Source organism: Melitaea cinxia, chromosome 7, assembly GCF_905220565.1.
Source record: "Melitaea cinxia chromosome 7, ilMelCinx1.1, whole genome shotgun sequence".
Lineage (NCBI taxonomy): Eukaryota > Metazoa > Arthropoda > Insecta > Lepidoptera > Nymphalidae > Melitaea > Melitaea cinxia.
The window spans coordinates 5,558,827-5,576,756 of record NC_059400.1 but is presented as its reverse complement, the minus strand read 5'-3'; the positions used below and the strand labels follow the sequence as shown (position 1 = coordinate 5,576,756).

Below are 17,930 nucleotides of genomic sequence, written 5' to 3'. Positions count from 1 at the left end.
TTTCACATTTAATTTAATTTTACATTTTGGAAAGTTATTTAGTGATTGTCTTCAAAAGTAATGATATCTTATATACAAAATTCTCGTGTCACAATGTCAGTTACTCCTTCGAAACGGTTGGACCGATTTTTATGAAATTTTGAGTGCATATCGGATAGGTCTAAGAATCAGCCAATATCTATTTTTCATATCCCTTTGTTATGGGGGGGGGGGGGGGTTAAGGGGGTTAGTAACATAATATATGGCAAAACAACGTTTGCGGGGTCAGCTAGTTTTGGTATAAATTTTAAAACTATTTTAGTTTATATATTATAAAAAGTAGAAATATATGCTTAAACATGAATTATTTATTTTAAAGATAATATTCCGGGGCTTAATCGCGGTAAGTAAAGCGCCTATGTGGCTAGGTCGAATGTACGTAAAGAAAAGACGTTAAAGCCTTCGTTTTATGACTTATGAGTCATAAACGAATGCTCTCTTTTGTGAAACTTTTCATATACTTTTAAGTTATTTATTTAAGCATAAAGTAATAAATACACAGGGATTATAGTCGTTTAAACATGATCATTTTGGATATTGCACTTTAGTTACTTCAATATTATAAAAATAAAATGTTTAACTACTCCGTTGCCACAGTTTCCAGTGAGTTGGGTTTGCCCGCACCGAGTCTGGGTGAAACATATGTACCTATTTATTTATAAATGTGTGTATTAAAGTAAAAAAAAAAAAAATCAGACCAGACCTATTTAATCTATTTTTTTAATCTTTATATTTTTTAGTCTTCAGTCTCAATCTTTCTTAGTATTATGTATATGTTTATTATATACAAAAAAGTGTCTAGCTGTATCAGTCGCTTGTTACCTAGGCAAGACCGTATGTGTATGCTAAAGATATTTTTTTATCAAATATATTGTTAGTAAATAACTTACTCTTAGTGTTCAACGTTTCTTTCTGTATAACTAATGTAAATATATACACACGTCTATATCAATGTAACGAGGACAAATATTTTGGTTGTGATTTTTTTGCTAGTAATTGGCTACATGTAGGAGGTGACTTGTTAAAGATAACGATCGCAACGTTTGTTGTGACATAAGTATAACATTTGACATTGGCTTTTATTATGTCGGCAAACAAGTGTAGGTACGGCTCACCTGATGGTAAGCGATTACCGTAGCTTATAGACGTCGACCCAATCCCCGATCTCCCAAGAAGCTCTGGTCACCAACTCTTACTCACCAACAGGAACGCAACACTGCTTGAAAATAGTATTACTTAGCTGTGATCTTCTGTAAGGTGGCCTAAATAGCATTAGAATAAATCTAGGTGTTTTAAAGCTATTACTTTGATTATTGTTTGTTTGATTATCAATCAAATTAGTTTAAAAAAGTATGAAATATGTCTGTACAAAAAACGTATCGTCAAATTATTTTGATAATAGCCTAATTTCATTAGTACCTAAGTTAGAAATAATATGTTGTTTTGTAATACCTAATTATTCAGAAGTTCAAGACTTAAAATACAATATACTGTCTTATTATATATATTTTATATTCCATAAAAATAAACTGAAATTTAATAACACAACATAACAAGTTGTCTTAGTAAGGACTTGTGGGATGTCAGTGTCAGTTTATATGGATAATACCAGCCGATCCGGCAAACGTCGTTCTGCCATGTAAATAGGAATACCACTATCGCCTCGTGGTATAAAAAATAGCCTACGAGCTCCTATCAGCTATAATACCCACACAAAATAATTCATAAAAATCGGTCGAGCCGCTTCAGAGGAGTTCGATAACAAAAACTGTGACACGAAATCTTTACATATTACAAGATATTAAAAAAGCTTACATAATAATTATGTTAAAATTATTATTAAAATTATTTGGTGTCATGGGACACCAGGTAGGAACGAAGTTCCTTCGGATAGTATAGTAGCATCACAATTTGAAAGAAAAAATGTTGAATTTTATATACATTTTCTAGTTCTTGATTTTTATTTAATTTTGTTGATTGGTTTTTAATTAAGTACATAAAAGTATTTAGGAGTATTTTAGAAAATAACAAATACCGTAAAATAAAATAAATCAAACAATAATAATAATTCAAACTATTAAGTGAAATAAAAAAAAACATGTGTCTTTATTTATTTTTGTCGACAGTATAAAATTACATATATAATTTTAAAGAAAAGTTTATTAGTAATATTTTAGTTTTACAAACGTCATATTATAAAGTCGTGTGACTGATATTACGTCACTTCCGTTATATATTTTTCTTACGGTTTTAGTTTTACATTTTTTTTTTCAGTTCGGTCGCCCAGCCAAATGTCAAGCCTGCCGTAAGAAACTTCGTTCCAATAAATAATAATAAAATTCAATAGATCGATATTATATTTTATGTATTATGATATTATATATTACGTTATCAAAAATTTTCTACGAACGGTTTTTGTAGATATGTAAATAAAAAGCATAGGATTATTACTAATTACTTTATTTAATACGTTGAAGTGGTATACATTATGGCACTTCTTTCCTATTCTGTAAATATACCTTAAACCTTATTCTACTTACAATTAATACTAAACAACAGCAACGAAATACTGATTCTAACAAAGATATTATTTTCTATTCATCTTTTTTTGTATAATAAAATTATGATATTAAAATACAATACATGAATATTTTTGCGCTAACGACCTGAAATTATAGGTCATTGTGAGCCAGTATGATACGAATTTTCGTTTCGTTTATAAGTCTGTTTATTCTCTTTATTAACGCATGGATTGTCAAAATGTTTAAATATATTTATAAGCGAGAGCCTAATGGAGTGGTTTTGAGTTGAGTGATTACTTAGTCCATTTTGTTAACGGGTTGACACGCTGACTTGTTTGAAGGTAAACGTGTAAGGGGTTAAAAGCCTTAAAAACTTCAGCGTGAGAGTGTTAATATAGTTCTATTCGTTGAGTTGATGATTCGTTGTCTTTTCGTTCTGAAATATTTTAATATATTTCGTTTGGTTTAAATTAAGTAATGCGTGGCTTCGATGTACTACTGTAGTTATAATAATTATAATAAAACTTTTGTAGATTTAAAGAAAAAAAAAATTATGAGATTAGAAAAAAATATAAAACATACATTTTTGCACTACGAATACTTGCACACAACACATCAATCTTTATAAAATCTTGTTCAGAACTATTCAATAGCTAGAAGCAGTCGCGTTAGTAGTTGCACGTTCAGATCATTTGTAGGAACAACAAACGGCTATTTATTACGACAAAGACAATCCATCAACGTTTCCGACAGAGAGACAGGCGTTGCAACAATATTTCTTAAACGGTGGAACGGCACAGTTTCTCTCGAGCTGGTCCTTGGTAAAAAGCTCGCAGTACTGTGTGGCGTCTTTAGCGGGACAGTCGGGGGGCTTGGGGCAGCGACGGAGACGACACCTGCGCCGGCGCTCCCGGGGCTTCGGGCCGCAGAGCGACTCGTCTGTTGCTGGGCAGACTAGCGGCCTGTGGGACACGCCTCGACCGCATGTCGTCGAACACTGAGAACGAGGGATTTTAGCAATTACGATTTTTTTTTATCAGCAACAACAACAATCACTCTGGTGTAGTGTTGCGTAAATCGCCTCAAACACCGACGGTTTGCGGGTTCGATTCCCGCTCGGATTGGATATCCGGATTTGTAAAAAAAATCCTTTCCTAGTCGGATGTCTGTTCTTGTGGGTCTCCCCCCGTGTCTACGAGAGCACGTTAAGCCGTCGGTCCCGGTTGTTATTATAGATACCTGATAACGATCGTTAATCATAGTAGGGAACATATCCGCTAACTCGCAGTGGAGCAGAGTGGTGGATTAAGCTTAATCTTTCTCCTACGTGGAAAAAGAAGCCTATGCCCAGCAGTGGGATGTTACAGGCTGAATGCATAGAAATTAAGATAGTAAACAATAACTTAAAATAGAAAATACCTGCGTGTTTATCATTGTTTAGTTAAGGAACTCTTAAAATATTTGATTTGGGTAAAAGAAAGTATAAGGTTGGGTTATACAAGAGATCATAAATTATTTTCAGTAAATGCCATGGTCAGTCCGCACCGATAAATATAATCGATGTTACCTCTAAGCTTAAGGTCACGTTCTCTAAATATTAACGAGGAAAACCGTGAAAATCGATAACAAAGAGTCATGTACACCGATCTGTAAGAATGGTTTTGCTTTAATTTATATTAAGAAATTGAAATTGTTGTTCAAATACGAGGGCAATACATACATTTTGTCGCTAAATTTGCGATAAATGTCATTTCTTTCTCGGCGGTAAAGAAAAACAACTTAATGAATGAATGAAAAACAACGTTAGGAACTATTTACTTCCACGATTCGAAAGGTCACCAATGTAAAGAAGGGTTTGCTGTTACAGTACAGCACAGATATATTAATTTGCGAATGTTTATTAGGATAAGTTTATAATTGTATTTTCTGGTCTTATTAAAAATTGTACTGTTTATATTGCTCTGTAATTAGCTTACCTGAGTCCACGGCATCTCTTGCCAATAAACGGGACAGGGTATTCGATTACAAGGCTCTGTTTTGTCCGGTTTTGTTGGAGGACAAAGGGCGTGCGAGACGCTACGCCGTATCAGCTCTCTTCTTGTTGTTATGCTATAATTAATAAATAGTTAGTTAAAAATATAAGTAGCTGAAGACAGAATGTATTTATACATCACGATGGATATAAGGATGTATTATAATGATAAAGTAATAAATGTTTAATGTGTGTTAAATTTATATTTGTCATTTTATTTTATTCTTAGCGTTAAAATTCGTATTCAAAAAGTATTGAAGAAGCTTATAAATTTTAAAGCACATATGCGAACAAAAAAAGTTAAGATAGGACTGTTTATTGCCTAAAGAAATCCTTGAGTAGTATTAAAATAATTTTTATAGTGTTAGTACCTTACGACTTCAGTTCTGATAGATTACACAATGGCGTACAAATATAATTGCCAATTACAATCGCTAGCACAAACAATAACAACATAAATTAAAACTTATTTAGTTATTATTAACAGCATCACTAACTTCAAAAAATATTTAATCAATGTATAATTTATAGTAAATTCATTATAGGCGGAGATGCGCCGCCACTCTGTATACCAGTACACTAATTAGTCGCTCGAGATGGTAAAGCGTGTTAAATGGTAGGCAGATTTATCTCAAATATGTTTATATCAGACTTAGAAATACTCTACACGATTATTTTCTTAAAAATTATGAACGCTCAATGCATAATAATAAAGTTATATCCGTAATAATTAGGATTTAACTTTTAAAACAAAATCATTGAATCTTTAAATTTTATTAGTATTATCTTTAAGTTTTATTAGTATTTTGTCATTGATCGCATTCCTTAAAATACAAAATTAAGCAATGTACACAAAAGCTAGAATTAAACTCGGTAACTGTTGAGGGATTTATAGTTTCATATTGGGATTGTTTTTCCTATACGTAAAGTGTATTCGTCTGGAGTACATACAAGAACAAAGACACTGAATAAAAATTTAAATAATCGCATAAAAGTGTTGGCGATATTTGAAAACACCTTTTTACTTAGTTTAGCGTTGTTACTGCACTTTATAAGCACGTAAAATTTGAAGGAAAATTTTAAAAGCATAACCTAAGTGCGTTGTTGTGTTAAAATTTAAATGTGGTTTCGTACCTACAAACTAATGGTTTTACCGTATGCATATCTTGTATAGTCAAAAAAGTCTTTCAACGTACGTGTACGTTTTGTACGTGTGCTCAAATAATTTCAGAATTAAATATTGTTTGAATTACAGCTTATATGATTATTTATTAAAAAACTTAACATTTGCTAAACATGTTCAATCCACAAGGCGAACTATAAAAAAGTCATACTTTAAATAAATCTATATAGAGTGCATTGTGCAAAAATATGTAATCTGCCATTTTGTAGCGGCGGCCATTTTGGATTAATAACAATATCGATTATTTAACTGCATTGTAATCGGCACTAAAGATGTATCCCAAATTTGATCCTCAATCGTAACAAAAAAAAAGCTAAAAAACATATTAAAATACCACATATAATAATTATTTTCAAGGCAGTAAAATATTTTTTATGATAGTGTTTTTAAAAGTTTCCCACAATTTTATGACGTTAATCTTATTACCCGACTGCCAAGGAAGGGTTATGTTTTTCGCGCGTATCTTGTATGTATGTATATTTGTATGTAATATTCTTTACTACCTCATATTTCCAGAACCACTGAACGGATTTACATAATTGAGGTATCGTTAGGTTTGTCTTAGCTGCCCAAGTGTTCTTAGATAGGTGACATTAAAAAAAATCAAACATGGCGGCTGCGCGAAGCCATTGTAGTTAATGAAAAAAAAAATTTTTTTTCTCGAAACTACAATATGGGTATCAAATTGAAGGGCACAATACAATGATTTTAAAAAGGTATATCATGATTATTATTACCGTAATACTAACAAAGAAATACAATATTAAAGTTTAAAAAATGTGGACTTTGCTCTTTCCCTCGCCTATGCCATGCCAAACTCGCCTCCTAGGCGACGATCAACTTCGGGGTGTAGCCTTTCTAATAAAATACAATGGTTTAAAAAAAACATACAATTAAAATTACAAATAAAAATTAATAAATTTCCCACCAATTTACAATTACATTAATAAAATCAATAACAAATAGATAATACCAAATACAAACAAATAATTTTAATAATAATTTCATTATATTAAAAGTAATAGTTGTTGACTTAAGCAGTCACCTATTTGCTAAAGGTCAGGCTTACGTTGCTTTGAGCAGAGTGAGATCTTTCTCCGGGCTTGCTATCAGTTCTCTTGACCCTAAAAAATTACTTAATCAACCACATGATGAAAACTGTTTTAACGAATTGAACCGATTACGTAATTTGTCTGACTAAAAAGACAAAAAAAAAAAAATAATAATAAAAAAAAAATTGATATTGTTTCTATTTATTTCGCTGACTTTGTGTGCATATTGAATTTTTATCTTGTTCCAGCTTTTTCAGTTGATTTTCTATTAGTTGTTCTTCACGCAGGCGGGTTTTTTGTTTTTTTTTTTTATTATTATTTTATTTTATCAAATCATTACAGTGAATTGTGGTTAATTTTTTTTTTTTTTTAATTTATAAGCTGTTGTGTATAAATTTTAGTGTTTGTACCCTAAGTGAGGAAGAAATGTTTTTGTTTATATTCACTTATGTAGATTGATACGTTTCTCGTATGTTCACATAAAATAACATAAAGGTGAATGAATTTCGAATACTAAAAGGTATGAAGCTGAAAGGTACGCAAAGCATGCACTAGAAACATTTTCGAGGATTTTTTGTCATAAAAATTATGTAAAAAATAATGTAGGTGTAACGTTGTGCTGGAACGTTACTCTAATAAATAAGATCTTGTAGTAAAGGTTAAGTTTTTTCACTTTATTTTTATCATGCTTCTACTTGTAGCGCCATCTATCGGCATTTTTCAACACTTCGTGACTATTTGTGTTTCATATCGGCGTTTTTTCTCTAACAGACTTGATAGATGCCGCTGATGTTTTTTGGTAATTATTGATCTTTCTTTAATAAAATCAATTTAATTGTAATAAGAAATTCTAAATTTAATATTCCTGTCTACTCCTTAAATTATAAAATAATTTAATATCTAAATTTAAACTTAATAATTTATAAAAATACAGACTATGCTTAACGCATAGACTTTTGCTTGTCAATATTCCCGAGCGCGGGAAGGAGCGCCTTGCTTGCGTGTCTTTGCTTTTTTTCTTTGCACTTCGTTGCCACCGAACCTCGAGACCTAACCTCGACCCTAACTCGGCTTAAATCCCGCTGGGGTAAGTTCTCATGATATCTATTATAATTACATATTGCTGGTGTTCTTAACTTAACGAGAAAATTGTAATTATTTATTATTTTGCTAATTGTGACACTGGTTTCTGAATTGTTCTTTTCCTGACTCGGAACTTTCTTCGTTCCAGGATTTATTTTTAGATTTATATCTTTAATTATACTTTGCTACAAATCGAGTCACTGCCCTCGATTAATAACGGGCTGACTGATTACCGGCATTTACACCGGTGGAGATCTCCGCCGGTCATCGGACGAAGACGGAACTGAAGACCATCATCGCCGGGAATTAGTCAGGCCAGTGTCCTTCCATTTTACTTTCCAAGGTACGTTGTCGCGGCGTGGGCCAGCTAAGGAAATAAAGGCTGAAAATCAGGTGCCTAACGCGCCTGATTCCGAACCTACCCCGTTTTCTGACCGCGTGCTACTAAAATTTATAACTTTAAAATTAGTTTAATATTCTATTTCTACGACTTCTAAATCCACAAAGCGCGGCATAGGTATATAAGATTTTTAATAAATTAAGAAAAACATTTTGTTTTATAGGTGTGTATTAATATCATGTATAGTATCAAGGTTAGATCTTTGTAACTAAAAGATTTGGTGACTTTCTTAAACGAATAAGTTCTGCATGGGAAGACTAAGACTTGAAAATAAAACCCTAATCGTATCAAGTATAGGGCTTTATTCTAGAATTGGAAATATTTTTATATAGATTTATATTAATTTATTTATAAATAATTAGAGATTATATGTATTCGAGTGTACTCGCGAGTCTCATTGTGTAAAAGACTTAAATTATCGTAGTGTATAATGAGGAAATTGTGTAAGATATTTTTAATGTAATCCAGTGGTTATCGACCTTAACTGCAAAGTTGTAGGTTCTTATTATCATGTACCTTTTTTTTGTTTAAAAATGGTTTTAGTAATTAATTTTAAAATCAAGCATCGGGTGAAACCAGGGTTATTCAATAAAAAAATCTGGTAGACACACCGATTTGCAGTGGAGAAATGTCATTAAAGGTCTATTTTTTTTCTTACTAAAAAAAAAGAAATCTTCAAAGTAAGATAATATAATACTATACAATATAGAGCATAATAAATTTCGTGTAATATTTATAATAATTATAATAAAAACTCTATTATACACAAAGAATGAGCAAAATTACAAAATAACTAGATAGATAAGAAAGATAAACATATAAAGAGGCTTTATCGCCAATAAGCGATCTCTTCCAGGCAACCTTTGGGGGATGAAATAGTACAGAGATGGTATAGGTGTACAGTAAACACAAAAGTTATATATAAGTTATAAATTGTTAGTATGAAAGTATAGCACCCGGAGCACCCACCTCATGTTCGCGGGCACACAGAACAGCTGCCGCTCGCGCACGCCCGCCGCGCCGCACGTGGCGCTGCATTCCTCCCACTCACCCTCCGCCCACGAGAACTCGCAACTACAAGCAACGTCGCGTGTTATTTTATTGTGATTAATATCATGGACTCTATTACGTAAAACTACCACTGCGCTTCTGTTTAAAATTTGCTATATCCTGCTACGAATTGTACTCAGCTGGTTATATACAAATGGTTTTTTAATATATCTTTCATGAATAATTGTTTTACAACTGTATAACTCTCTTTAACAATAACAATTGGCGAGACAAATAAATAATAGTAAAACGTTAACGAATCACTCATATCTACGATAAAACATTTGTTAATTGTGTATTAAAAAAGTTTAGAATCATATGTTCAAAAATCTTTAACAGAGTAAAAGAAATTTAAAAAAAAAATAATCCCTTGACAGATTCTTATACCCTTTATATTTTCTGATTAAAACTAAACAAATGGATGAAAACTCTGTAATCTTTAAAATTATGTACATCCAATGCTCGTTTTGCTTTGAAATAAACATTGCTTAGTAGAAAAGATAAAAAAAATGTAACAGATTTCGTAACAACTTAAAACAAATGTCATGAAAAAAAAGAATGCAAAAAATAATGCTAATTGGATCTGTCATTCTTACTATGTTCTATATTTTTTAAAATCATGGCGACTTAGGTTTGCGTACATGTGTCATTAGTTTTATTAAACTTCAGATTACGGTTGCCAATTGTTGCAATTGGCAACTGTAGCCATTAGTTGCGATGTTTTTTGCTAATCGAGAAAACATTTGCAGGTTTTCGATCTAGAAAACAAGTCTGCTTAGGATCTTAGAGTTAAAACAGTCATTCGTATGGTATAGTCTTACATTATCATAACGGGACTATTAAACTGTTATTAGAACACTATTAAACAACCTTTAATACAATTACAATAGTCAATTTTAAATTATAAATTTTCTAAAAAAGTCGGTTATGTAACACAATCCTCATACAATAATAATTTGGAATTTAATTTAATCTGTACATTTGTATAAGTCCTAATGCTGTGGTAAAGACTATGTTATCAAGGCACAAAATAAAGCTCAGTCAACAGTTGATAATTTAATAGTCATAGAAATAATAAAATAGTAAATAGATATCTTTGACGTACATACACAGTCGTCTGTTCCTGAGGTAAATACTTTAAACTTACTTATAAATAATACATACATAGACTTAGTGCGGAAATCGAACCCACAACCCACTAAGCAGAAAGCAGAGTCACTATATACTACGTCATGGGACTAGTCTAATGTAAAAAAAAAAATATAGGTACACATGGTGTACTGATAAAACAAACAAACATTTCTGTAGATATCGACGTGAGGAAAATTTCGGGAACCATTTCAGTTTATTTTCATAATTTGACGTCGCAGTTGAAATTAATACAATAACTTGTAATATCGTAAGTACAGCCTTCTATACTAAATCAATATTTCGTCTCAGAACCAGCCTGTTATAATATTCTCAAGGATAGCCAAAATAAATACTGACTAACTTGAGGTCTATTTCCATTAAAGTTTTATTTATTTATAAAGAAAAAATAAAAAGTCCCTTTTATCACTGAAAGCAACCTCTTAACACTAATCATATATGAATTTTTCGAAAATCATCTTCTAAATATGTGACTTATTTATAAATGTTAAAGTCTGATATAAATTAGATAACTTATCCGATTCATAAATGAAGTGTAAACACTCTGGGCGTTGATCGATTGCTTTACTCGAACACTAATATTGACTCAAGAATAATATTTGTTACTTGAAACTCTAAGACGTAAATACACGTATTTATGTCGAATAGATAAAAAAGAATTATTAATAATATGATATTTTGACTTATCTAGATACATATAATAAAATGGTAGGAAAGTCAAAACTGTACATTGAATATTTTTTAAAAGAATACTTGGGGTGTGATCGACAATCGATACCGAAGCCAAAAATATAGTTTTTAGAATTTTTGTCTGTTTGTCTGTATGTATGTCCGGGATAAATTCGAAAAGTACTGCATGGATTTACTTCAAATTTGGCACGAATATTATTAAGAAGTCGGGTCAACATATAGGCTACATATTATCACACTATCACCTACGGAGAACGAGCAGTGAACCTTTATTTCTTCAACGCATTCTCTAACAACGTGTAATCTAACGACGCATATTTGAATGTTGTTGTTATTATATTAATAACCATGCTTTAAGCTAGCTTCACACTATAAATAAATACATTCTGTAGTATTTTTAGTATCAGGATTGCATCCGTGCGAAGCCGTTGCGGGTCGCTAGTATAATAATACAACTCATATATTACGTGATTCGATTGTTTTTTTTTTCGTGCCATGTTATCATGAGTGTCTGTCATATCGTTCAATAATTTTATCCCAAAGTACCATCACAAAAAACTAGAATCAATAGCAAACTTTGATATAGATTCTTGATTGATTGATTGGTTTAATATATAGGTTCTTAAACGTAAAAATGTCAAACAAACAAGAACTAAGATTGTGTTTTATCATCATCATCATCATTACAGCCTATACAGTCCACTGCTGGACATAGGCCTCCACAAGTTCATTGTGTTTTATAGTTGTATAAATTTAACATCTCGGAAAATATCAACTCAGTATATCAATTTACAGACGTTCAAATTCGCAGCTGATGTTCTGGCCTAGTGGATGCTCTCAGCTTGAATATTGTGATTATATTAACAGTTTAATTACAGCATGTTATTAGTGGTGTATAATTAAAGCACAAAAAAATATAAAGCAGTCGAGAGAACTGTGATAACGAGGAACAAAGGCAGCGTGTGAAAATTAATTACATTTATACGACGAGCACAAAGAGAGACGATCTATTTATTCGTTTTATGGATCCAGGAATCCATTACCACTAATTATTATAGTTTGCCAATGAACATAGTTTCATACCAGACAAAAATCTAATACTATTAAACGAGTAATTCTTGTATATATAGAATCTGAATCTCGGAAACGGCTCCAACGATTTTGATGAAGTTTAATATGCAGAGAATTTAGGGGTAGACAAATACATATATCTAGCTACGATTCATTTTCATAATCGTTTTATCCCAGTTTTTAAACAATGAAAAAAGGTCTACAATATCGTTAGAATACGAAGGTAAATTTCGCTATTGTCAATAAAGTTGTAATAGCTCAGGTGGTAAATCGGCCGGTCGCGATCGACCGAAAAGACCACGGTTCAATCCTCAAATTTCCAGATCGATTATTATTTTTTCTTTTTTTTTCTAATTGCATTCGTCATTTGTTATTGAAATAGCCAGTTCTTATTTTTAACCGACTTCCAAAAAAGGAGGAGGTTCTCAATTCGACTGTATTTTTTTTTTTTTTTTTATGTATGTTACATCAGAACTTTTGACCGGGTAGACCGATTTTGACAATTTTTGTTTTAATCGAAAGGTGGTGTGTGCCAATTGGTCCCATTTAAATTTATTTGAGATCTAACAACTACTTTTCGAGCTATATCTAATAATGCGTTTTTACTTGACGCTTTTTTCGTCGACCTACGTTGTATTATACCGCATAACTTTCTATTGGATGTACCGATTTTGATAATTCTTTTTTTGTTGGAAAGGGGATATCCCTAGTTTGGTACCATGATAAGGAAACCTGGATCTGATGATGGGATCCTAGAGAAATCGAGGGAAACTCTCGAATATCCGTAATAACTTTTTACTGGGTGTACCGATTTTGATAATTTTTAATTTAATCGAAAGCTGATGTTTATCATGTGGTCACATATAAATTTTATCGAGATCTGATAACTACTTTTTGAGTAATCTTTGATAACGCGTAGTTGCTTGACTATTTTTTCGTCGATCTACGTTGTATTACTTGTCGATGTAATTGAAGTCGGTTTTTTTTTTTCGTTTGCGAGCAAACACAATTATTTTATTAATATGTCGGTAAAATCGGAAAATATTACCTATTCAAATTTTATCAATATGTAACGTGTCGTGTTTAAATATGATTTCCAAAAAGCACGATTTACTAAAAATACCGAGCTAAGCTCGGTCACCCAGGTACTAGCTTTATTATATACTAGTTCAGATGATTGATGATTAATTACGTACTGTACAGATTTGTCGTAAACAGACGCTCTATCTTCAATAAATAAAAGTTCACCAGTAAACAGCGAAGTTGGTCTTTAATGCTGTAAATTTATAAACAATATATTTTTTTATCAATAATTTAGTAAATTTTCATTTAACACAAGAATAGATCTAGACAGAATTATTTGGGCTAGGTTTAAATTTAGTATTAATATAAATTTAAATTGTTTTATTAAATTTGGAGTATATAAATGAATGGATTCTACACTAGACAAGATAAAGATATATGGATTATGGATATATGTACCTATAGCTAGCGATTACGCTATCTAGAACCAGATTTCAGAATCGTTCCCTTTGATGAATAAATCTTTTCGACAAAGGAATTAAAACTCAATTTGAGGACCACATTTATTCAATTCTCAGGGTTGGAGTGATCCTAACTTAGCCAAGTTTGATTGAGACGAATGGCGTATCTTTTTACTGCACAAATTAGTCATTTTACTTTGACCCCTGTTTTTCAAAGTACTTTGCCCTTTTTATGGGGTAATAAAAAACTCGACAGTAAATAGATATCAGAATTTTTTTATTTTTGTCCAAAGTGAAACGATACTTCACATTCAAACAATTGTTACGCTGTGTAAGTTTCAAAGTCGCACTAGTCTGGAATACTGCTGCAGTTTTAGATGATCTGCCAAAACCTATGTCGGTTCAATGGACTCGATTGAAAAGGAATTCGGAACATAGGTAAAATAATTCCGCTTACAACACTATCACAATATTATTTGGTTAGATAATAAATTAATAAACTTCAGAAAATATTCTCAGCAATATTAAAACATTGTACCTCATTAACTTTTTGTCACAGAATAGCGAGATATCACGACTGTTTAATGTCTTTGATTTGTCTGTCATAAAAATGGTTTTTGGTTATGATATTAAATGAGCAATTAAATTCAAGTTTTTTTTTATTTGTGATATTTCAATGATTACTGAGACTATAGTTAAATGTCGGTGCTATAATTAGTATTAAAATCAAACCTGTGAGAATTGCATCGTTCGTAGCGAGCGGGTCCACAGCGCTGGTTCCGCGGACAGCTCGGCCTCACGGCGCGGACTCCGCCGCCGCACGACACCGAGCACGGGCCGCGGTCACTTGACCACCTACATGGGTACATGAGCTCAATGTAAAGACAAGCAGTAAGTCAAGAAATGACTGACTATACATACAGTCAGACTATATATACAGTCCTTTCTTGCTAAAATACTATTTGCAAGAAAATTCGATCAGATCGGAGACTATTTACTATAAGTAGTAAGAGAAGTAACTACAGGATAAATTTATTTATTCAATATATCAATCAAAATTTTCTCGAAAATGATGAATAAGCATTGCACAAATTAAACTTAAATTTTTTTTGTCGAAAAAGCATTACATATAATTATTTCAAAAAGAAAAAATATACCTATGTAAGACGTAAAAAACAATAAAAACACAACAAGAAACTGTGATTTTAACAATTATAAAAACACCGTATGATATTAAAGAATAAATAATGTTTAAATATCTTAAAATAACAACTAAATTAGCAATTCGACATTATGAACTCATTATGATTGTTACGTAGACTAAGCTTTATTTGCTCTTACTTTGTATACATTAACTGTGTTGTCGTCGGTCTCATACTTAGTTAAGCAAACGTTAGATTGATCCTGCTTAAGTCCGAGACTAGAATAATTTAGTCTAACTAGAATCGGTATTGCTCGTCCTAAGAGATTTCAGTCAGATTAATTTTACATGTATATAAAATGTTTTATTATTCTTAATGAATCGAGAGTGAAGGATACTTCTAAGTGATTAGGCAGATTAGGTCGGAATAAAAATGGAAGGAATATTTGTTTTATGATAATAAACGCTTAAATGTAACGACCTCAATAAGATACCCGATGAAGTTTTAAATATATCACAAACACAAATAACCACCAAGATATATTAACCTGCGTAAGGTTTAAGATTAATAGTAAGATAAAAATTCGTTAACTGGATGTTTTCGATGCATATATTTGTGTAAATAAATTTATAACTAAATTTATATTAACTATATATTTATAATTTTAATATTCTCTATAGTATATACTCATAAACAACTTTTTTTAAATGTTGTTGATGGACTGTGTGGGTGTATAAGTAACCTACCGTCGATACTTTGTTGATGTTTCTATTTGTGATGTAAACGTAAACAAGGAGTAAATAGTACCTACGTAAATTCTACTGAAGGAAAAATAAAAAACTTTATTTTGGTTTGAAATTTAGTACGAAGTCTTTCATTATTGATATGTAAACACCTATTTTAGGGTTTGTCTAAATTTATCGTCAAAGTAAGTAAATACGTCACTGCACAGGTCGGTTTAGCTGACTCGACTATTTATAAATATGACCCAGATTTCACTTAAGGAATACCTTATTTATATAAAATCCATCAACCTGGTTTGGTTATAAGGTGTACCAATGGAAAAAACAAGCTTTCATTCAATAATGTGCTAATAAATATGTTTAATTCATTACTTTTATTTGTTGTTGGACCTTCTTTATTGTTTCGACCGAATTGACATTTATTGCGGCCGTATTTTTACCATGTTTTGTAGTATAATATTGTTTTTGATTTACTCAAATTTAGATTCATTCAGTACAATAATTTTATGCCAAAGCTATGAGCAGGCATATAAGCTATTATAGCAAGTTTCACCAAGACCTCTTTAGCACTTTTTGAAATTTGCCTGCTTTTGAAATTTCTGTATGCTTAAAGTTATGGCTAGGGTAACATTTAACAATTCATCATCATCATCATCATCATCATCATTTCAGCCTGTCACAGTCCACTGCTGGACATAGGCTTCCACAAGTTCACGCCAAAAATGGCGTAAAATCATGTGTTTTGCCCATAGTCACCACGCTGGGCAGGCGGGTTAACAATTACTGTTTGAAAAAATCTATGTTCTTTAGTTTAGTTTTTTTTACATTATTGTTACTTTATAACAATATGTATGCTTTGTTGTGATTGTAATTAATAACGGTTCAGTAATAGTACACGTCATAAATAATAAATTAATAAAATTTGCCATTCCATTTTACAATCCTACTAATATTATAAACTATGGGCAAAACACATGAGTTCACGTTATTTTTGTCGTAAACTTGTGTAGGCCATGTCCAGCAGTGGACTGTATAGGTAATGATGATAATGATGAATATTATAAACGCGAAAAATTGTATGTAATTGGATGTATAGATGTATGGATGTATGGATGTTTGTTCCTGTTTGTTGTTGTTTTTTTTTGTCATGTTCCTCTTTCGCACAAAAACTACCGAATGGACTTTAATGAAAGTTTACAGTAATAAAGCTTATACATTAGAATAACACATAGGCTATAATTTTTTGGGATAAAGTGGGAATTGTCCAAAATCTAACGATAATTGTCAAGTAAGTCGGAGAAAAATCTGCCATCTGCGAGCTATTCTGGCGTACGCTGCAAAAACTGTGGAGTTTATGTGTATATAATGTATAGGAGACATGTTTATCTTAATTAGTCTTACAAAAAAGTCCGTGACAGCATATATCTATCTTTTATGAGTAAGCTATTATCGCCAAAACAGTGAACCATAAATATAATAAAAATTGATAATACATTCCTAATGTACATTTGGTAGTAACAAATTGATTTTTATATAAAAATAAATACTTTCATTAAACTTCGTCTTTTACACTACATCATTTAGACGATAATTAATCTATACAAATAAATAAAACTGGAGTGTCTGATTGTAATATTAAAATAACCGCTTTTTAACCGACTTCCAAAAAAGGAGGAGGTTCTCAATTCGACTGTTTTTTTTTTTTTTATGTATGTTACATCAGAACTTTTGACCGGGTAGACCGAATAACCGCTTTTTACTAAATACATATGGATGTATACACGGTACATATACCAAAATAACATTTTTTACAATTTTTGTCTGCCTGTCTGTCTGTCTGCCTGTCTATCTCCTGTCTGTCTGTTTATTCCAGCTAATCTATGAAACAGCTGGACCGCTTTTGACAGGACATCCACTGGCAAATACCTGATGTGACAAGGAGTAACTTAGGCTATTTTATAAATTTATTTATTTTATAACTCGGCGAGCTGAACAATAACTTTTTTGTTAAATTCCACGCGGACGAAGTCGCGGGCTCAGCTAGTATATAATAATAATAATAATAATAATAACTCTTTATTGTACACCAAAAGTGAGCAAAAATACAAAAATAAAAACAGGAGTTAAGTACAAATACAATAAGTATAAATGGTATAGATATAGACTGTTTGGCTCGACGAATCGAGATAAAAGGTAGGATAAGTGAGAGAAGGGATCGAAGGGTTCTAAGAAAAGAAGTTAAAATAAATGTTTCTTAAACATAATTAAAAATAAGGTACCGTTATAAAAT

The 17,930-nt window shown here is 31.5% G+C and overlaps 1 protein-coding gene across 1 annotated transcript in view; it reads right to left on the bottom strand.

Moving 5' to 3' along the window:
- Positions 1 to 2,483: 2,483 nt before the first annotated feature.
- The window catches only part of LOC123655124 (A disintegrin and metalloproteinase with thrombospondin motifs 3-like), an 86,840-nt gene continuing 71,393 nt past the window's right edge, over positions 2,484 to 17,930 (bottom strand). Inside the window, 4 exon segments of the mRNA XM_045590959.1 lie at positions 2,484 to 3,558; positions 4,538 to 4,670; positions 9,281 to 9,385; positions 14,488 to 14,610. Of these exon segments, the coding sequence (XP_045446915.1) occupies positions 3,280 to 3,558; positions 4,538 to 4,670; positions 9,281 to 9,385; positions 14,488 to 14,610 (640 nt within the window). The 3' untranslated portion in view covers positions 2,484 to 3,279.